The sequence below is a fragment of the Rhinopithecus bieti genome, unplaced genomic scaffold (assembly GCF_001698545.2).
Source record: "Rhinopithecus bieti isolate Rb0 unplaced genomic scaffold, ASM169854v2 scaffold_5132, whole genome shotgun sequence".
NCBI lineage: Eukaryota > Metazoa > Chordata > Mammalia > Primates > Cercopithecidae > Rhinopithecus > Rhinopithecus bieti.
The window spans coordinates 2280806-2303832 of NW_016804791.1; the positions used below are offsets into that span (position 1 = coordinate 2280806).

At 45.6% G+C, this 23027-nt stretch overlaps 1 protein-coding gene across 2 annotated transcripts in view; it reads right to left on the reverse strand.

The window, feature by feature from the left end:
- The window catches only part of SMYD3 (SET and MYND domain containing 3), a 594032-nt gene that overhangs the window by 101251 nt on the left and 469754 nt on the right, over positions 1–23027 (reverse strand). For both annotated transcript variants that reach the window (XM_017870421.1, XM_017870422.1), the window contains exons 8-9: positions 7403–7490; positions 1746–1920 (exon numbers count right to left, since the gene is read on the reverse strand). In XM_017870421.1, the coding sequence (XP_017725910.1) occupies positions 1746–1920; positions 7403–7490 (263 nt within the window). The remainder of the gene's footprint in view (positions 1–1745; positions 1921–7402; positions 7491–23027) is intronic.

Sequence of the window (23027 nt, forward strand, 5' to 3'; positions counted from 1 at the left end):
AGAGCCAGCGGCTGCTGATGGGGGCCTGGAGAAGGAAGGGTATTTTTCAGTCTGCGTCTTTTGGCTGGAGTCTATCCGCTCACCCAGAGGCTGTGGTTTGGCCTTCTCATAGCAAGCTGTGGAGTTCAGAGAGGTAACGCCAACCATCTGACCTGCCTCTTTTTGCAACACTAAGGCTCAGAGATGAAGCCTTATCTCTTTGAATGCAATCCGTATTTTCTGAGAACCCACAAGATTGATCACACTCAGCAGGCATTTCACTGCTCATGGGAAAGTCTACAGTCTCAGCCCTCAAGCCAATCCCTTATACGTTTGATTAAAGCTGACTCACAGTCTGGATTCCAGAGCTGTTCACCCACAGGCAGTGGAGGAAACCACCTACAGAAGTCCAGAAAACATGCTCAGGGTCAGGCTGGTGCCACTGGCTGGGCAGGGACCTCTGCCATCCACCTGGCTGGTGGAGCCTCTGCCATCTTTGGGTTCGGCACCAAGCTCCTGGCTCATGCCTGGCTTCCTGACCAAGCACCTCATTTCTGGTTTCCTACCATTAGTCCGAACAAATATCCTAGACCCTGGACTCACTTCTATTCTTATGTTGACTCTGGGAACTTCCTCTCCCAGATGTCTCCTGACAGTCTTCCTCTAGCGGGAACAGGAAGTACCCTAGGCTCTGACTTTTCCACCTGCCCCTCTTCACTTACAGCCTCTCTCTGCCCGTTGTCCTACGTTGCATAGGTCTGGTCCTGTATTCTCCCTCTGCTTCACCACTTTGGACTGACACGGTATTTGCACAGTATGCAAAGCTGGGAAATTAAAGATTTGCCCAGGATGGACCCCCGGTTCTCCAGGGACCTTCTCCCTCTGCCATCGCTCCTGGTCACAGGTGCTTTCAAGGTACCTTCCCATCAGCAACCTCGCTCTGTGCTAGAGACTGAGCCATTCCAACCTCAGATTATGGTTCGCATGTCTCTGTGCCCTTCCCCTTGGGCTGCTCTCAGTCTCACCTTCTAGAATTATGTTCTCAGCCCACTGCAAATCAGGGTGCAACATCCACCAGCACCTAACTCTCAGCAGTTCAACACTACCCTCCTCAAAGCTTCTCTGAGTTATAAAAACATCTCAGGGCAAAACGCCTTCTGGTCTCAAGGAGCTGAGATCAGTCAAGAAGCAATTACCAATTGTTCCTTCACCTGATTCAAGGATAAGCTGAGGCAGAGCCGTCTCCGTGCTGTCCTCCCTGGTTCACAAGGTAATTATGAAGACAAATGATTCAACTGAAAGCATAAATCCTGAGAAAGAGAAGGGACCAGGATTTACTGCCAGCCAGACCAAGGGCCCCGTATGGCCATCCTCACCTGGACCAGCAGAGGCCAATGACACAGCCTCTCAAGCTAGGTCTGAGCCCGCGTTCCTCTCCAGCTTCCCCAGCACCCTGAGCCTGCCTTTGTCATTGCAAGCGCCACATCGTATTGTAATCATCTGCTCCAGATCGAGACAGCATCTAATTAGTTTCCATACACCCACGGTGCCTGACAGACACGTGGAAGGAACTTGACCAATGATGAATGAATGCATGAGTGAATGAACAAGGGGGATGAATAAAATAAGACTGGGTTTTACACAATGGTTGAGAAGCAGCTGGAAATCCTCCATGCAAAGCAGTAATCGGAATGACTTCACAACATCGATCTTTGCCCAACGTGAAGACGCCCTAGCCCTTGCGTTAGCGTCTCCCTGGGACTTGCCTGTATGGCTCCATGGTCCGAGTACCATAGAACAAGGCTTCCTCCAACAGGCCGAGGTTGATGCAGGCATCCATGGCGCAGTCGAGCACCTTCAGCTGGTAGATGTTGATATCGGGAAGCCGCTCAGAATTGCTGCTGATGATCGCCTGGCACATGGCCAGAACCTGCTCCCACTCTGTTATTAACCTTAGTTAAGGATTCATTGTCTCATCGAGAAAAAAACCAAAGTAAAATTAGATTCTCGAAAAGGCTGAAGAGCTCCCAAGCACAGGAGGGAAGGAAGCACCCGTTATTTTTCACAGAGGAGCCGCCTGAAAGCACACTTGAGAAACAAAAACACAGAAGTGGCAACTCAGTGAAGTAAATTCTGTTTACATCAACAGACTAGCTTGTAACCAGGCCTGTGCTCTGGAGTTTTAAAACTTTCAGGTCAGGCGCGGTGGCTCACGCCTGTAATCCCAGCACTTTGGGAGGTTGAGGCGGGAGGATCACGAGGTCAGGAGATCGAGACCATCCTGGCTAACACGGTGAAACCCCGTCTCTACTAAAAATACAAAAAATTAGCCGGGCGTGGTGGCAGCGCCTGTAGTCCCAGCTACTCGGGAGGCTGAGGCAGGAGAATGGCGGGAACCCGGGAGGCGAAGCTTGCAGTGAGCTGAGATCGCGCCACTGCACTCCAGCCTGGGCGGCAGAGGGAGACTCCATCTCAAAAACAAACAAACAAAAAAACCCAAAAACAAACAAAGACTTCTAAAGACCTGTTCTTTCTTCATACTCCTAGATGTGTTCTCTTTAAATCTAGTCATAAATAAATGCAGTCCTTTATTAAATTGGACTAAAGATTAATTCGATTTTAAATTATTTTCTCTGTCAGCTTCTGTTTAAAAACTGATTTGAAATTAAAGATGCTTTAGAGAAATTCCTTTTTCAAAAGGAAGAGCTCATGTTTGCTTCTGTGTTACCTGAGTTCTGGGCATACATGAACCCAAATACACACACAACCCACAGGCACACACTAGGTGGAGCAATTTGAAGAAATATATTTCCACGGGATCTCATCTATTTTGATTATAAAGCAAAAGTGACCCAAGCCTATACTTAACCAAATAATTAAAATATGTGTTATTTTAAACCCCCAAAATAAGAGACAATATTAGGAACGTGGCTTACGCACATAAATTGCTGGCAAGGGAAACGATGCTTTAAAAAGGATGGGGAGAAGACTCAATATCCACTTCTCAGTAACACTGACTTTCTGATTAACTATGAGTCAATAACAATCTCATGTAGCCTTGGAGTGACTTCACTTTTTAAAACTGATATTCCCTGTTTAGAGGGGCAGTCAGAGGACTGAGGACATGGTTTATGGAGCATGCTTTGAATCCCTCCCCAGGGAATTCTCTGGGAAACAGAGCGAAGGCGAGAGTGCAGGACCCTGGGACCTCAGAGTTTCTTCACTGCGCACTGTTAGGCGAGTCGGAGACCAAGGAGGGTCCTGGGCTGGGACTTGCCCTTCTCTCACTCCTGTCCCACCTTCACCCCGTGGAGCTCCAAATTCATCTGCTTCATATGTTGTCATTCCAGTGGGGGAAAAGGTTTTGAAGATCAGAAATGGCAGCCTAGCCTTTGACTGTAGTAAAGCTAGATTCAGATCTAATCTAGTCCTGTCATTTATCAGACTTGAGGTTCTGAGGAAGTCAAAGTGCTTAATGATAGACCAGAAATAAAAATGACTAATGTCAATGTAAGAATGAGTAATATACTGTATGTAAAATGACACAATTCGTCACGTGTCCTCTCATGAGCCAGGTGGAGTTCTGGGTATCAGAGACACAGTGGGGAACATTTCGTGGCATGCACAAGGCACACACTACACAAGCATTAGTGCCTTCCACCTTCCCTCTGTGACATGACCTCTGAGCCTGACTGGGCTTAAAGAAAGTGGTTCAGTGGACTGACTTTGACTGAACTTCCCTTCATGCCCCCACACCCCTCCCACTCCCACATGACCTGGTCTCTTTACAATCCATGCTTTCTGTGCCATCCCCGGCCCCTAATTCAAAACCCTCTTCATGGAGGTCCTAATAGAGTATGCCCAGCCCTGAACAGCCAACGCACTGTATATGCTCCCCTCTCTGTCCAGCAAAACCTTCCCAGCCCTGAACAGCCAACGCACTGTGTATGCTCCCCTTTCTGTCCAGCAAAACCTTCTTCTTTGAGTGTCCATACCCTTCTCAGAACACGGTTTTCCAAAACATTAGCAAATACTTCTAATAAAGCAATCAAGCCATTCCTGAGAGTGGGGACGAATACCTTTATGAACTTTCACAGGAAATGTATTTTCTTTCCAGCAAAGGCTTCCCAGAGGTCCAATATCTTACTCCAAAAGATGAGTTCCTTGACGAGAATTTAAAGCACCACAATGCACAGTTGAGAGCCTTTTCTGTCACACCCACTGCAATTTTAGGATGAGTCCTGTCTTGGAGGAATTGACCTTGATCCTAAAAAAGGTTCACTTCCTGAAGAAAAGTGAGTCCATGATTTGCTCTGGCATTCATCTGACATGTATGTTCAAAGTTTGCTGAACGTATCCCCTGGAGGTTGGGGGAAGCAGTATCTTAGGCAATGCACTGATTTGGTAACAGATTGCTGGGCTAACCTCTGTGGCTTTTCATTCCAGGATTAGCTATTTGACGAAATGTCAGGAGGAATGACTGTCTCTTACACAATGCTAGACATTTCTGTGGCAAGACTGGTACCTTATTTTAACATTGTGCTGTTTGACCTCCACTATTATTTGCCTGTTCATTTATGTATGTTCCCACTTATTCTAAAGAGGTTTGAGGTGACAGGCCTTAGAAGTAAAAGCCAGATGTGATGTTCTGCAGCCACTCATAGGAATGCATCTACTTTATCCCCCAGCAAGCTGGAAGGGACTACGTGCCAATTTTCCTTCGCAACACTGGCAACTGTCTCTTGGCAAACAAGGCAAAACCTTTCCTGCAAAACATCTCAGTGAGCAAAAAAATGGAATAATTTTAACTAAGAGGCTTTTCCCCCAAGTTACTACTGACATGTATTTGCTCAAGGATTTAGTCCCTGGCATCTGTGTGGTGTTTATTACAAGTGACTCTGTTCCAGTAAGGAGCTGAGCTCTAGACCTAGCAGGGCTGGACAGCCTACCCAAAGAGAATAGATTCTTAATGGACAGAACAGATACCCTTGTTTCCTGAATACTTTTAAATGACCGTAAGAGGATCAGGGGAAAAGAGAAAGGGAAGCACAGTACATTCACTTGGGAATTACTCAACTCATTGAGACTCAACGACTGTCAGTCCATAGAGCCTGTATTCACTTGATCATATTACTCTACTGCTTAAAAAATCATCGCACGGCCCCCTCTCACCTATGAAGTCTAATCTGTGCATGGCAGTTAAGGCCGTGCCACCTTCCCCTCCTCTCATACTGCACAGCCGGCAGCTTCTCAGCAGCACTGCGTGTTCTGTGCATCTGAACACGTCATCCCTTGTGTTGGACGCCTCTTCTCTCTCTTCTCTTGGTTGGCCTGGTGAACTCCCACTAACCCTCCCAGACGCAGCTCACTGGTCACCTCCTCTGTGAAATCTTTTAACTTCCCAGAGTTGACTATTGTGTCTTTGATGCCGTTCAAAGTCTATATCTTTACCAAAATATGTATTAAGGGACATTTTTATTAATGGACATTTTACTACCCTGCTATGTAGGAGAGTAGTGAATGCAGGGCTGTGTTTTCTAGCTTCTGTCTGAACCATCAGGTGAATGATGACCGGCAAGGTGCCCAGCATACAGTCCGTTTTCAGTAAAACCTTGTCCAGTTGAAACTGAACTCTGGCTGGGTTACCCATGGGCCCCAATACCACGGCCAGGGCCCAGACAGAACAAGTCTACTCCTCTGCGCATAAAAAGCTCTTTGAGCCCATGAACGGGGACCTCCTGTTCCAGAGTGGACTGTTTTCCCAGTATCTTCTATCTCATCATAGAGAGGGCTTCAAATCCCTCCTTAATTTCAGTTCCACCCCTCAAAACCAGTTGTTTTAATACTTCTTACCTCAAACTGAATAGAACATTCTAGAAATAAGCAGACCAATACTACATCTCTATCATTTTCTAATCAATATTAACGCAGCGCAAGATCACAGTAGTAAGATTATATTATACTCTTAAATGTTGTTAAATTTTGCTGTTTACTAAAGCCCTAATTTTTTTTCACATGTTCTTATGCATATTTACATATTTGAACTTTTTGATCCAAACAGAAATTGTATATATGCTCTTGTTATATTTCATCTCTTTAAAACTTGGACACTATTTAACCATTTAGGGATCTTTTGAAGTCTTTTTTTCTTTTGAGATACAGATTCTGTCATCCTCCCTCTATCATCCTCCCCATCTACTTCACTTTGGAGATTTCATAAACCTGTCCTCTGTATCTTTGTTCAAGGTATGGAATTATGAATTAAAGAGGATCGAGATGGAACAACAACACTCCAGAATGACACTGAATCATTTAACATTATTTTTTCAGTGTAGCTATTCAGTTAGTTTGGCTAACATCTAACATAAGTTTCTTGACTACTTTTCGTCAAATCCCTTTCTGAAGTCTCGATACAGACTTTACCAAAGAAAGCCATGTCTCTGGATTCACTCGCTCTTGGAGAAACCCTGCAGCATGATGATGATCACTGCTTTCTTTTCCAGTCCTTAGTAACCAATCTGAGATTCTTTGCCAAGACTGCTAATCAGCTCAGTGGGCTATCAATTCAAAATTATGTCCTTCACCTTTAAAGCTGGAAACCTCCCTCCACCTCCCTCTCTAGCTCTTTACAACTCTTTAAATAGTATCGTCAGCAAATTGGAAACGTTCTTAGTGCCTGGGATATAATTTACCCCAAAGTCTCTGAATGAGCTTTTGCAGTCTTTTCACCCACCTTGATCTCTTCCTTCTTGCCTGCTGTCTCCCTTCATCACAGCTTTGCTCCAGTGAACTCCTCTACCAGGAGCGGCCTCCCTCTCAGCCTCAGTCTATCCAAATCCTGCCCCTGACTCAGGCTATCTTTTGCACAGTAAAACATCCGTGGAGCCTTCCCAGATGACCTTCATCCTACGTGATCTCTCCTTACTCTGAACTTTGGCCCACCTGTGGTCATTACTATTCATGCCGAGAAAATGTGTCGTGCAGCAAATCCCCACTGCCACTGTAGTCATGCCTGGTTTAATACGAAGCTTCCAGGTCTGATGGTCCATGGCACTGAATGACAAGGATTCTGAGCTATTCTTTCTTGGAGATGTAAGTGGTTATGGGAGAAGATAATTGAGGAATTTGTCACCTTTTACACATAAAGAGACTAATACTTACTTTCCTACTACTATTGGGCCATGAGCGTTGATTACTACCTAAAGGTAGTGAGTTATTATTCATGCTGATCTTGCCACGATCTTCCTTGTCATTACTCAAACTGCTGGCCGGGGTCGGGGGTGCGGCCTGTGACCATGGAACAGAGTGAAAACCACTGGCTCATGGGGAGGTCAAACCCCGCCTTTGGCCTCATTACCATAGGGCTTCGAGAAAACAAGAAAACAATCCCAAAGTCCAGCTCAATCCACAGGCGAAAGGATACTCCAGTGTGCCTTCAGTTCTTCAATTTTTTTCAGGGATTCTTGAACTTCCTTCCATACTTGCTCATCACCAGTTAGCATATCAGCATCCTGCTCAGGCCAGAAAAGGAAGACAACCCAATTAGTAATAAGCAACGGACCTGAAGAGACCTTTCTCCCAGATATACAAAAGGCCTGCAAGGCCATGAAAAGATGCTTGACATCATTTATCATCAGGGAAATATAAAGCAAAACCACAGTGAGATATTACTGGATACCCACTACCACGGCTATAGTCAAAAAGACAGGATAACAGCAAAGGCTGGTGAAGACGTGGAGAAACGGATACCCTCACACACTGCTCGTGAGAATGCAAAATGGTAGCTTTGGAAAACACTCTGGAAGTTCCTCAAAGGGTTCAACGTAGAGTTTTCATATTACCAATTAGAGTTACCATATTAACAATCCTACTCCTAGGTGTCTACCCAAGAGAAATGAACACATACGTTCAACAAAACTTGTTCACAAATATTCATAGCAGCGTTGTTCATAATAGGCAAAAAATGGAAACTCACATGTCTATCAACTAATATGGTATATATCCAGACAATGGAATATGATTCCACAATCAAGTACTGACACACACTACAACATGGATGAACCTTTCCACAATGAAGTACAGACACATGCTACAATATGGATGAACCTTGAATACGTCACGCTAAGCGAGAAGCCAATCACAAAGACCACACGTATGACTCCATGGATATCATGGATATGACATGTCCAGAAGAGGCAAATTTTTTCCCCACCCCCAGCAGACAGAGGAGTCGATTAGTGGTTGGCCCTAGGGTAAGAAGGACTGGAGGGAACTGGAGAGCACTGCTAATGGCGTTAAGGGCGTTTCTCCCGGGGGTGGCATAAAAATGATGGACACCATGCTAGCTGCACAACACTGTAAAGAGACTGAAAACCACTGAACTGTACACTTTAACTGGGTGAATTTCATCACACGTGAATTATACCTCAATAAAGCTGACATTTTTAAAAAACAAAAGGGGAATAAGATAAATAGTTATTTGTTAGGAGACCTACAGCTAAAACCTTACTAAGAATAAAATACAACTACACCCATGTGAAGCAATTCTGACTCTTCCAGCTAAACTAAACACAAAATCCCCAACACTGAGAAAATTCAGAAGAACATAACATTATGAGCTACCACGTAGGAAATGTCTGCCCTCCTATTTAGTAAGCAGGTCTTCTGTTTCCCGTTGGCCAGTGTACCTCTGGCATCTAGCACACTGCCTGGCACATAGTAGTTGCTTCATCAGCACTTGTTGAATGAATGACTGAAAACCACATGTGCGCACAATGCTGAAGGCTTCACTGATACTGTCTTATCTTCACACAGTTCTTTTATGTAAGATCATATCCCATGGGGTAACACAGGCAGGGAGTGGGAGACGTCTACCCTGGGTCAGGCAATGACTATTGTCTATAGAATACTGAAAAATAATAATAAAACCAATGAAAAGTACGTCTGATGTTTACTATGTGCAACAATTCAGAGGTGAAATATTCTTCCCCCCAGGTCAGAGGGTGCCTAACATCTTTCTCCCTAATATATCACTGATCCTACCCAGTTTATAGATGGCAAAACTGAGACTCAGTTAAGTGACTTTCCTGAAAATCACCAGCTTGGAACCAAAATTTCAGCCCAGGTCTGTCTGATTCCAAAAGGCTATCTTCTTGGCAAATGTTACTCTGTTTACCACAGACACTGCTACAGTCTTTTCAGCATGCTCAGCAAGTCCTGCTTCTTTAAAGTTTCACCAATAGGTAGCCACCAGCCAGGTGTGGCTATTTCAATTTCAATTAATTAAAACAATAAAAAACTCAGTTCCTCAGCTGCAGCAGCCACATTCCAAGAAGCTAATAGCCACATGTGGCTTTGGCTACCACACTGAACAATCGAGATATAGAACAGTTCACTATGTCATTGCAGAAAGTCCTGTTGGATGTGTTGCTTTCAGGTGGCTAGTCAAAGGGTAAGCACTCTTATAAGACACTATTCAAAACCAGGTGTTCAATATCCATGAGACTTTCAACAGGTGTCAGGGACAAGAACCATCCTAGGAGGTGATACGAAAGCAGGGCCAGTGTGGGGGTGACATAAGGGTGAGGAAGGAGGGACTTTTTCATACTCTAGACATCTCCCTGGAGACTCCTACGTGCCCACTGAAGGAGGCTTATACAACGACCCCATGAGAACCACTGCCAGAGTCAGCCTGTGTTTCTGAGAAGAAGAAACAGCACTCAAGTGCGCCACGGCAGAAAAAAAATGGCGGGAGGTCACTACGAGCCACAGAAAACAGATCCTGAGACTCTCCTTCTCAGGCTGAGGTGGTGGGTGCGTGTGTGAGAGGAGATGGGAGCACCTGTGTCTGTGTAATTCGGCTCTGTGGGCCTCTGTGTGTATGTGCTGTGCATATGTGTGATACAGGAGAACGGTTTTTAAAAGGACACCATAGGTGCACTTTTTTTTTTTTTTTTTTTTTTTTAAAAGAAATTCTAAATACATCCCTAGCTTTCTGTACACAGAGGACGGCGGAGATCAAATGCTCTTAAGAAGGTAAGCAACAGGCTGGGCGTGGTGGCTCACGCCTGTAATCCCAGCACTTCGGGAGGCTGAGACAGGAGGATCACCTGAGGTCAGGAGTTCGAGACCAGCCTGGCCAACATGACAAAACCTTGTCTCTGCTAAAAATACAAAAACTAGCTGGGTCTGGTGGCGCACGCCTATAATCCCAGCTACTTGGGAGGCTGAGGCAGGAGAATTGCTCAAACCTGGGAGGTGGAGGTTGCAGTGAGCCGAGACCATGCCACTGCACTCCAGCCTGGACAACAGAGCAAGACTCCGCCTCAAGAAAAAAAAAAAAGAAGGTAAACAACAGTCTCCCTCCAAATGCCTGCTCTAAGTCCATTGTCATCTCCTAAAAATCACCTCACTCTCCTGTTCCAAAGCCTTAAGCAACTTCCCACGGCCTCCCAGATAAAGCTTACCCGTTAGATCTTGACCATTGTGGCCATTCCTGAGTGAACATTCCAGTTTTACATTTCACAACGGGCAGCTTAAACCCTAGACCTAAGCTTGCTAGTCTCTATGGTAAGCAGAACAATGGACCCCCAAAGATGTCCACGTCCTGCTCTCCAAAACCTGTGAATATGTTCGGTCACACTGCAAAGGGGAACTGAGTTGTAGACGGGATTAAGGTTGCTCATCAGCTGACTTTAAAATAGCTGAGAGTTCCCCGGACTTTCCAGGTGGGTCCAGTCTAATTACAAGGGTCCTTAGAAGTAGAAGAGGGAGGCAAACGAGGAGGTCGGGGGATGTGCTGTGTAACCAGAGACTGGCAAAGGCAAGGAACCCAGTCCCCTGGAGTTTCCAGAAAGGACAGCAGCCTTGCCCACACCTTGATCTTGGCCCACTGAGACTTGGGGCAGGCTTCTGGCCTACAGAACTCTAAAACAATCAATCAGAGTTGTTTAGAGATGCTACATTTATGATCCATTGTTGCAGCAGCTATATAAAACGTGGTCCCTAACATACCTTATGCTCTTCTGGCCACTGGGGCTCTTTGTGCCTGGTCCTCTCTGTACCTGAAATTAGTCAGTCAGATCACTCATTTATTCCATTAACACTGAGTACCTAACCAGGCACTGTTCTAGAAGTAGGGATGGAGCAGTACATAAATCAGATAATCATCATGTTCATACTGAAGAGGCAGGTGGAGCACACAATAAGAGAAGACACACACACATGCGCGCACACACGCACACACACACATTTTGTTGGGGGAAAAACAGGGAAGAGGCATGGGGAATACTGGCACCAGGGAATTCATTTTAAATAGGATGACTGGGGCAGGTCTCACTAAGATGATATTTGAGTAAAGCTCTAAAGGAGGCGGAGGTGTAGGAGACAGGAGTTCCAGGGAGAGGGGAGGGCGAGTGCAGGGGCAGAAACATGCCTGAATATTCCAGGAACAATAGAGGCCAGTGTGGCCAGAGCTTGTGGGCTGCAGTGTGTGTGCACGTCCTCTCTTCCCCACTCAATTGTCAGCTCTTTAGAGCTGAATATAGGTCTTATTCTTCTTTGATCCGGCCTCTCCCAAATATCTAGCACAGTCTCGTATGTAACAAATGCTCTGCTAAATGTCTATAGAATGGATCTGGAGGAAGCGAACTTGGTAGCGATTTGATGTCTCTTGTGTTTCTTTCAGTTATTCCTCACTCCATCTTTGAAAGGCATCAATACCTGTAATTATTTACAAATAAGGTGCAAGATAGTCCTGAAGGTTACATCATTGGTCCACATGTCCTTCTACCCCTAATTACCAGAGGTAGGATTCAAACCCAGGTCTGTCTGGCTCCAGAGCCCACGCTCTTTCTACCACCTTCATGCTTCCATTTTATTTGTTTCTCTCCTGGACTTGCTGAAAAGGTGAAACTCATGTCTGAGTTAATACATTCAAAATAGCTTCACCCATGTTTCCTAAGCTCTTCCTAGTACTAGCACTTTAAAGAGGAGAGTACAATCCTCCAACATAGAACCCACAGCAGATCTCGTATTCTTCTATCAAGCAGGGTGAGACGGCAGCCCAGGGCAGAACAATTTCATATGGGAATTAGAGTCACAACTAAATTTGCCACCAGTGAACATAATCTGATTAGCTGTTCTTTTAGGTTGACCCTAAGCCTTTATTTGCTTAACAGAAGAGCAAGCAAGCTTTGAAACTGCTCCTAAACCTTTAGAAATGATGCCTCTGACAGCATTTTACACTGGAGCTAGACAAAGTCACACTCACGAATAGCTGTCACGTCCCTGGAGTGTTCCACTAGGGTGACTGCCTCTCAGGTTCCAACTTCCCCTGACCCTACCATCCCGCTGTGGCTGCTACTCACAATTATGTCTACACTGGGTCTGTTTCATCTCCCCTCTCTCCACACCGGGCCGGAGGAAAACATTCAGTTGCATAGGTGTATAAACAGGGCATGTGTACAGAAACAGAAGAACTACTTAGGGAAGTATAATTTAAATCATCTACTTCTCTAATTTGCAAATAGGAGAGTAAATTGCTATGTTTTTTATCACAGTCCCTGAGGTATAAAATTAGTAAATTTATATCTTTATTTTCATTATTTCATATCCAAACACAAAGACACTTGATATAATTCAGGACAAAGTTATTCAAGAAAACAAAATGTCTTTGAATTTTATACTTTTACCACGTAAAAGGAGCTTGAATGGGTGAGTCCTGAAATTTTTTTTAGGGGATAGAAATATTCATTTTACATTCATTTAAACATCAAATATACTATTGCTGAATTTTCTACAAATGCTAAAAAGAATTCAGCCTAGAAGCAGAAGGATTCCTAAGAAAGTTGGCTTTCCTGGGAAATGACTGAGAGAATTAAGAACCTGCTGGTTCCAGCACTGGTGGCATCTCTGCCCTGACCCACTGCATGACCCCGGACAAGCCTTCCTTTTCCTGGCCCTCAGCTTCCTCGCCTGCAGAAGGAGCAGCTGGTCTAGGTGGCTGCTATGGAACCACTCTAGTGACTGCAGTAGTGCAGAGCCAGTCTAGCTCCACCTCTGGCGACCACTCTTTTGCACAGCCCCAGACAAGTCCTTCAATTTAAACAGTACAATCATGGAGATAAGTTCATTTCAGGCAGAACTGTGCTGCTGTTCTCAGGTAAGAACAAGTCTCATTTCTCCATTCTCTTTCTGACCGCACAAGACCCTTGAACACTGCCCTCCCAATTCACTCACCCCATTCTTTCCCCTCACAGCTCCACCCCAAAATCCTACCCACGCCTGTCTCTGACCGCACTGCACCCACTCTTCCAGCTAAAATCGCCGTCCTGTGGCTTGTCAGGACTCGGAATGTGTTTTCCGCCGTTTCCTCGGCTCACCACTCCATTTAACTCTTTGGCTTTCTTGCCGTTTGTCCTTTTGGGACACAGCCCCTGAGGGAGTCTATCAGGAAACCTTCTCTGGTTCTGCCTTCCGGGTTAGCCTGGCCCTCCAGGCCCCTCTGCACACTCCCTAGCCCTGAGCTGACATGATCTCCCGGGCTGCCTCCCAGGTGCCCTGAGAACGCCCTGAGGGACCGTGACCTCATCATAGCTGTATTCCCAGTGCCCGCAAGGTAAATCACTCAGTCAATGTTTGGTGATGGAGTGAATGAGAAGTGGGTCTTCCACAACCCATGGGTGACAGTATCACAAGAATAAAATACCTCAACTCCACCACAACAAAGACAATCCCAACCAAGACAACAGGTTGTTCTTTTCACAGCACACGTCTACCTTGACTCTAATATTACCACACTAAGATCAGATACGTTCCCACTGCAGCTGTGGGTATTTGTCAAATACTACAGCTGGCTTTGGTCATCTTTTAGAGGCCACGTGTGACACCCTCCCCCAGTGTAGCAAACCCCACGCTGGCTCCGGACCCAGGCTTTCTGACAATCGCATCAAGGGTTATTTGGGGGGAGTAGGCTTGGTTAACCCTCTGGCTTCTACCTCAAACACCATCCTGAGTTTCTAACAGTGCTCTTGGCCCAGAGGTCCCTGGCTCCATCTATCCCTGGATGAATCAGTGAGGCCACCTACATTCCTTCATCCATAGCTGCTGAATCAATACCCTGCGATCATTTCCTTCTGTAAAAATAGGTTCCAGATGATATGAGATCATCTCACCGCCACATAAAAGGGTATCACTCAACACGGTTATATTCAATTGGCCAGACGCTTCCTTTGGGTTTCAGAGTAGGAAGTTTACCTGCCAGATACCAGTAGTCACTGTGAATAACAAAGCTACGTTTCTTCTATAGGGAAAGTTTGAAGTCCAGCCAGGCTAGCTGAGTATAAACTCGGGAAAGTGGCCACTGGCTCTATCAGGTTAAACATCACACAAATCCACCCAGACCCACCTTGCAGCTCGAACACTCGAACAGATGTGTTCACTTAGCTTGCAAGCGTTTGATGTTGAAACTCTTATGCTGGGCCAATTTCAGATGGTTCTCATTAAAAAGAAGAGGAACAGGAGAAAGGTAATCTGCTTCCCAGTACTTCCTGTTATCCAGTACTCATGCAAACTCTAATTAGGTTGAAAAGAGATGGCGTACAGGATGGAAAATAAAATTAATTAACACTTATAAACTTTTCCAGTAATTCAATAATTCGTGTCTTAAAAGGAAGAAAGGTTTTTAGTTTTTAAAGTAGAATGAGGTTCAAATACATTGTCTGCACTCAGGAGAGAGATTGGAAAGTCCTGAAATTCAAAATTATGAGGTAATTTGCAGTGTCTCTGACTGAGGTAGTCTAGTTGGGGCAATACACTGGGACTAGATTAATAGACAACATCACTAAAAAACCTTTATGATTAACAGAAAACATCTTTGCTGGAACCAATTTCCACCTCCTTTGGCAAAAACAACTGAAAGCAGTTCAGATGTAACTTGAGGGGAAAAGTGCCTCTTTCATAAAGCGGAAAAATAGTGGCTAAAAATAGAGCATTCACTATATCAACTACAGACCAGTCAGCGGGCATTATGGGCTGGGGAATAAGGAAAAGGAAGGAATGTTCTCAGGTGGAAGCACGATCAAATTGTAGTATGTTCTAATTAGCAATTAACCAGCAAATGTACACAATGATTAACAGAACTTAGTGAAAAAGAATGCCGGGCTTGGAACCATAAGATGTGGAACGGAATCCCTACTGCATATCCCTGCTGCATAGCTCTGTAGTCTTGGCAAGTCCTTCAACTGTCCTGAGGCCGAATTTCTTCAGTGGCAACAATTTTCTAAGGAGATGCATCTTCTCATCCTTTCCTCTGCACCCCCTAGAGTTCCTTATATCCTCCATGTCACAGTGGCCCGAGTTTTCAATCCCCAGCCAACAGGAGGCTGACTAGAGTCAGCTTTGTTTGGTGGGAAGGAAAAAAACGGTGGAGGAGGGAGCACATTACGCTGTAATCAAGAACCAGCTATGCTGTGGCCCCACATCTCTGCACATCCTAATCCCTTTGCCGGGAAGGCTCTTCCTCAACGTAGTCATCCAAGCAAACTTCTCTGATCCAACACAAACCACACCAAACAGCCTCTGACATCCACAACCCCTGTGCACCTTCCACTGGCTTTCACGATGTGTGCTCTGCTGCCTTGTGACAGTGAGTGTAACTGTGATGCAGACGAAAAGCATGTCCTCCAGATGCTGTCATCAGCCCACAGATGAAGTAAAACTGGCTTTGAAAGGTTATTTTTTCATCTGTTTCATGAAATTGTGGGATCTCAGTGCCTTTAACTGATGTCCACAAGCAGGATGTAGCAGGGCTCTGAATTCTGAGTCCAAGCAGCTGCTTGCATCCTCGCAAGAGCCCAAAGTTCCCGCCTCCTGCAGCTTCACCCACCTCCCTGAGCCGGCCGACCCCAGGGTGGATGTCCTCTTCTCAGATGAGGCAGCCGTCTCCTGTCGGGCAGCCCTGTCACTCCCTTGGATCCAACTGAGGAGCACTTGGGCAATCAGGGGCTGTGAACCCAGTCCAAACACAAATGCTCGTGGTGAGGAGAGAAATTCATGAAACAGCTGAAGCCACTGGCAGCTCTGTTCCATTTCACTTTCCATTCCCACCGTCGCTGCCACCATTTGCCAAATGCCCATTTAGCTTTAGATCTCAGGCAGAAACAGGGCTCTCCTGCAACTACAAATTTCTGCAAAGCCACACATTCAAACCAACTGCAGTTTCAAGGTTCAATCTCCGGCTACACAGAATTGCCAGAAGGAAGGGAATATTCCCTTCATGGCTTCTGGAAAAGGGACCACAGCCTTGAAGGTCTGAAGTCAGAACTTCGAGAACCACAAAAGGCCTTTTCCAGCTACAGCCTCAACACCTCCCCTCCCTCTGTGTGGGGTGTTCCCATCCCAGTGAACAAAATTGCCTCTCAGAGAAGTAAGCTCATTTGCTTACATAAAATCAAGTCAACCTGGAGAGAATAAAAACAGCATCTACACATTGAGGGCAGTTTGAAAGCCTACCTCTGTCAGTGGTGCTTGCTAAAAATGAGACTTTTGTAGAAAAGCATTTTGTAGAAAACTAGCATGATGGGCTGATATACAAGGGCAGTTAAACACACATGAATACTTTCAGGAAGGAGACACTTGCTTGCACCCTCCCCCCATACTGGAAAGATATGTTCCTGATATAATAACATATAATGGGGATTCAATGACGCAGAGGGCTATGAGCTCCACTTGCAAGTGCATATTCGGACACATTCTTTTCACATCTGTAGAGAGACTACCAAATGGATGGCTTAGGCTGCTGTAAGCCCATCTTCACGACTCCTACCAAAGTCCTGCCAATACTGTTGTGTAAACAATACCAGGTGGGAGGTTTGAGATTCTAGGGAAAATGCAAAGATTTTGTGGGAAAACTGTTCTCTTGACAATAGCCATTAAGATAAAGTACATCTCCACATTTCAGGGTGAGTTTTGTTTTAATGAAGACCAAAGCCGTAGCCCTCATCTCCTTTAATCGGCCAAATTTCCATCCTTTATATTTTCTTCTTTGGGGACAGATGCTCTCATTCTCCTCTGCAAACATAAAAATGCTTTAAGCTGCAGCAGAACAGATTCAAGTGAGGTTTAAGTGGCAGAGTCCTGATGGCAAAGGTTAGGATAACCTAGATGTGGTCACTCCAGAGACATTCAAACATAGAATGAATGATAGCTTGATTTGGGTTCTGTGCTGCTGGCATGTAAGACTGTGTGACAGGCAGCACTATGAACGTGGAACTAAGGAGTCCGGACCCTGGTCCCAGCTCTGCCACTGGCCAGCTGTGAGGCCTAGAGTCTAACAGTGCCTCCTGGCTCAGCTTGCCCAGGTGAGAACTTCGTCAGGGTTACCATCGAGACGGAAACGAATCCTTCCACTCCATTAGTTGCCTATGTCTAAAGTATATGTTGTCCATGAAAAGAGACCTGAAATTCTGATAGAGTTACTGGAGTTTGTGATTGTGCAACAAATTGTAAACCCCTTTGTTCTGATTTGTACCTCCTTCCATTTTAAACTGAGTTTTCTCATATATAAACAAGCCCAGCCATAGCACAGAGAGTCTACAGGACCGAAGACAACACTCGACATGGTGCTACCTTCTGCCAAACCAAGAATTTGACAATGGTTATTTAATTCACATATTCCCTCTAACATGTATGTATGTATGTATGTATGTATGTATAATGTAAGTATGTATGTATAATGATTACAGGCAATATTCCAAGCTTGGGTAAACATTGTATTTGCTTATCTGCTGAAGCAAGCACATCAGATTCTTTCATCTGTGGTTCTGAATTAAAGGAATAGTTTAGCTGGGGTCCACAATGACAGCTTCACATAACAAGTCCCTGGGACACAAGTCTAGACATAGTTTTTTAGGAGGTAATCTTAGGGGTCATCTAAAGAAATGATTTAATTTGACATTAGAACCTCTCTGTTAACATCAGTTAATGGAGGGTTCCATAGCTTCCCCAAGTCTTCAGAATTGGGCTGCAGAAATTACACAGTTTTACAAACACTTCATAAGGCAGCACTGAAATCCTTAGACCATGTGTCAAACAAGTCAAAAGTTCAAAAGAAACATGTCACTGAGGGAAAGAATTACTTTAATCTCTCAGCCTTAAAAAAAAAAAATCTAGAATTGTATTTTGTATCTCAGTGGAAAAAAAGCCAGTGTTCCTTCAATTATTCTAAAACAAACAAAAAATTCCGTAGTCTGTGAATTAATCCATACAGAGATCTGTCCCTGGAAGCTGAAGCGGGGGTCGCCCCAGAGGGCAATCACTTGGCCTAAAGGCCTGGTGAGGAGAACACTACTTTTGAAAGTTTGGGAGGAGACAGGGGTGACCAGATTCCACGGTACAGCTCTTTTGTGCCCCACCTCATATCCACGAGAGAGACTACACAAAATCACCAGGACTCAGATGCTCTTGCAAGCAACTTTGCGGCCCGTGGACGTGAAGTGCTGGCTGACAGCACAGCGAGCCTCTTCCTGGCACGCCACCAACAGAAAGCACATGTCTGCATTTTCAATTCCAGTAAACTCCAGGCTGGCCCTCAGCCAGAGGACCTCTTTGTAATGTCAAAGATAAAAGTACTGGCCGTGTTGGGCACCCTGCCTCCACCTCCATTCTCTTGTAACCCTCTCATAAACCAAGCATGCATTACTGTTAACAGAGTCTTCCAGACAAAGGTCTGATGGAGCTTCATAAACATTACCAGATGGCGATCAGACAGGTCCCTACTTCACAGGAAGAAAAGGAGGGACAGGGAGGGGCGAGTGATTCCACTCAGGACATGCTGGATATTATGGCAAAAGCTGGACACAGATACTCAAATATACACTCAGAGTACTCCCGCTATCAGAGAACTGCTCACTGAGCCACCCGAGTCGTGCACATCCTCCATTAGAATCTGGCATGTGGACATCAAACCTCAGATCTGTCCCCAACAGTATAGGTATCATCTTGGTATTGTTACCTGATGAAGTTTCTAAATTTTGGATGTTCAAAATGGCTTTCTGGGTATACAAGATGATATAATTCTTTCTTCTCATACCCCTAATATTCTTCCTCTTGCCCAAGGGCATGTGATGATGCTAGTCACAGAAGATTTAGGAAATGATTACCTTTTGATGAGTTTTGTTTTCATTTTGCGTCATATTCATTGCGGGCCAAAATGACACAGCCCCAGCTGTTTGCCTTCACCATATCTGTTTCACTCTCCATTTAACTTTTCAGACTGCTCTGAAAGTAAGATTTTTCAGGTTTGTAAATGCTTACCAACTCCAGGATTTCTTTTCTGGAGGTAAACAAAATTAAAAATCCCTCTTGCTCTGTGCAAGAACAAGGGGTACCCAGACCTTCACTCAGAGGACTTAACATGTGAAAGTCTCAGTTCTTCATCACCAGTGAAAGCTGGATTGCTCAGGATGTGTTTTTAAAAATATATTTCAGAGGCTTTAATTCACTCGAGAGGGCTGCAGAGGGCTTACTTCCTCCCCTATGCTACCAAGAGTGCACACACACACAGATACCCACAGACACGCCCACATACACACACCCCCCAGGAATATGCTTTAAGGGATACTGAGGGCTCCGACTTTCCCTCAAACTGCAGACCTGTTGTTCCTCCAGCTTTGGCTCTCCTCTTTGCTGTCAGGGCCTAGTATGGTGGGTACATACTTAGAATCACCTGAAGAGCTGTTAAGAATACAGAGCGGGTTCCATTGAGGCAAATGACATCAGCATCTCTTGGGGGCAGGCAGATATCGGTGCCTTGTCTAAGCTCCCCAGGTGATGCCAATGCACAGTCTGGGCCAAGGACCATCAGCGTGGCCTTTGCTGCCTCAGCCGTCGCTCGGATCTCTGCCATCATGCTGCCACTTCTCGTGCCGACGTGGGTAAGACTTGCTGCAAGTACTGATGGTTTTGCTTTTCTTTTTTCTGGTCTGCTCAGTCTACAGTTCTGTCTCCCATGTTCTCTGCTTTTGCACAAATAGTTTATTTACAATAGCCACAAAAGTGACCAAGTCCATGGCCCTACGGGGAATAAACTCGCACCCTTCAGGTGGTCTTTAGCTCAATATATGACAGCATCTCCCCACTGCACCCCGGGGCCAGGTATTGGATCTGAGAAAACACAGCTGAGATGTGGCCTCAGCTTACATTCCAGTGGTGGAAACGGCCAGATAAAAGTATCATTTCTAAATACCGCACGTGTTAACAGAAAGGGAAGCCCTGGGGCTGTGGGAGCACAGAGACAGAGCCCTTTGCCCAGCCAGGATTCAGGGAAAATGTCCTGGAGAAGAGGATGAGTGAGTCCAGGCTTGGAGGCTATGGAAGTATGAGATGAGGAAAGAAGAGCAGGAAGACCAGTCCAGAGAGAGAAAGCAGAGAAAGAGGTCCATGGGGAGGCCACGCTGGTGGGTGCTTCTGGTCCACTCATGCACGGCAGGGTGCTGCGGAGACGCGGCAGCACCCTGGCCCTCTGCTGCCCCACTGGGTCTGCAGTTATTTGCTGTTCAGAGGCTGCTTTTCCTGAGTTAGAGGCTCTTTTCCCCCCTAAGCTGAAGGCCTTCTTCAGAATAAGCCCACAGACCCAAAAACAGAAAGCTGAATTAAATGGTTCATCGGGGGGAAAGGGGTAGAGATAAAGGTTTAGATATGAGGTAGAGAGGTAGGGAAGGGGCCAGAGCAAAGAACGAATTTGATCCTGTGTGGGCAACACAGAGACATGGTGAGATTTTTAAATATAATCACTGTGTTTTTCAAATATTTACGTGGCAAATACACTGGCAGGTGGGAGGGACTGAAGGCGGAAGGCGTTAGGTAGATGTTTCAACAATCCGGAAAGAGATGACATGAATCTGAATAAGGCAGTGGCCTTAGCAAGAGAGAGAGGAAGACAGACTGAAGAGAAAAGGAACAATTCAAGAGAGTGTAACAAGATGATAACCTGGGAGTAAGTCTGTGGAGAGTAGAAGAGGATTCCAAGACAACTGCCATGCATCTGGCTTCAGTGACTGAGTGCATGGCGAAGCCTTCCGGTGAGATGGGGAATGTAGAAAGTGTTTAGGAAAGGGACGGTCGCTTTTAGACATGCTAATATAAGATGTCTGCAGAGAATCCAGGTCGAGTTGCCCCATAGGGAACGGGAAATATGAAACTAGACCCAGAAGACAAGCGAAAGTGAGAAGTGTCGATTTGGAAGTCAATGCCACGCAGGTGGAATCTGAAGATACAGGATAGAGGAAATCACCCGATCCAACAGGGCCCCTGAAGCATTTCAGGGGCAAAGCGGGAGAAGGAAAGGAGGGCACAGAAACGAAAGGAGAGTCTTCCTAGGCGGAAGAAGGAAGGGACAGGGAGTGTGGAACTCAACAATGGCATCAATGGGGAACAGACTCAGAGGAGGCCACCAGATTTGAAATCAGGGGCTCACCGAGGACACCAGAGAGAGTGTGATTCAGGGAATGATGGTGAAAGCCCATCCATGGGAGTTAAGAGAAAACAAACAGGGTCATTAAGTGTGCGGACGACTCAAGGGGTTTCACAAATTAAAGAGGAAACAATGGTTAGACGCAAACTCTGAGCTGGGAAAAGAGTTTGTTTCTTCTAACAGGAAAGTGTGGGCATGTTTATGCCACAGGGAAGGAGTCAGTGGACACAGAGAGGCAGACCTCAACAGATGTGGCAGCGAAAGGGGCGAGGTCCACCAGGAGGCAGGGGGTGGGGTCAAGAGCACAGGTGGTGGAAGCGGGTGGTGGGAAAATGGCTTTGGCAAGGAGGTCCCCATTTCCTCTAAGAGGAAGAGAGAGAGTGGGTGCAGATAGAGTTGCGTCTGGAAGTCAGCAGGGTGGGAAGCTGAGATGGGCTTTATGCCTGATGGACCCTACTTTTTCCCTATCTACTGAAATCAAGAGACAACAGAGACTTAGGAGGATGGAGCAGTGGTGAGGGTCTGGGAGCGCTATAGAGAACGGGTAAAGGGGACAGCTGAGGACAACTTGGCCAGGAGGAAGCCCAGCTGAGGGAAGGCCAGGAGCAGCCCCAGCACCCGTCCGCAGGATCCTGTGATTTTCACAGCACCACTGCATTACAGGGGCCTGAACTGCAGGAACACACTGTTGATGTCATCAGCGGCTGGAGACGGACAAGGCAGGGATGGCAGGAAGAGGGAGTTGAGCTTGTGAGTGGAAACAAATGTGGATTCCGACAGAGAAAGAGGGGAAGCTGCCCATGCTAAGATTTTCAAAAGAGTAATGCCCTTTTTCTCCAACTACACTTTAGCCTGTGAAACCAATTTGTGTTTGTTTGTTGTTTGACCTCCAGGAAGAGCAGTGTTATTTCTGTAATCTAGGTTTCGTGTTAACACATCTGAGAACTGCTTGCCCATCTCCCCATTTCCATTTTCAATGTAGCTGTAATCTTGACAATAAGGGCACAGTAGTCATTAAACTACTGGAAACTATGAGTCTGTCAAGTGCTTGACAGTTGCTTAGGTTCGCATTTACTTTATTCATTTCTAGCCTGTACAAGGTTCACGTTCTAGAACAAAATCTGAGCACACTGCTGACAAACAGCTGTTACGCATTTCCCAATAGGACAAGACAACCTGCCTCGTAGGGTTGGCCTAAGGGCTAAATGAGATAATATGCACAGTGCTGTGCATAGCAATTGGCTCGCAGTAACCGCTCAACTCACGTGAGCTATCCTGTCACAGAAGAGATGGACAGCAGGCAGCAGAACAGTGCCCCAGAGATGAAGAGTGCAAGAGGACAACGCTGAGTAACTGAGGTGATGAAGAATGCTTCAGTGCTCCCTGAGCAAACAAGAAAGCATGGAAGAGACAGAGTGGCTGCTCCGAGCGCGCAGGAAACATCAAGAGATCACAGAAAGCTACTCAATTCTTAGGGTTTTTCCTTTCTCCCCAAAGAAACTCTTCTTCATTGGGAGAAAGCAGAATAGGAATTTTAGAAAAGTTCACGTGTTTAATTCCAGATCAACTATATTCT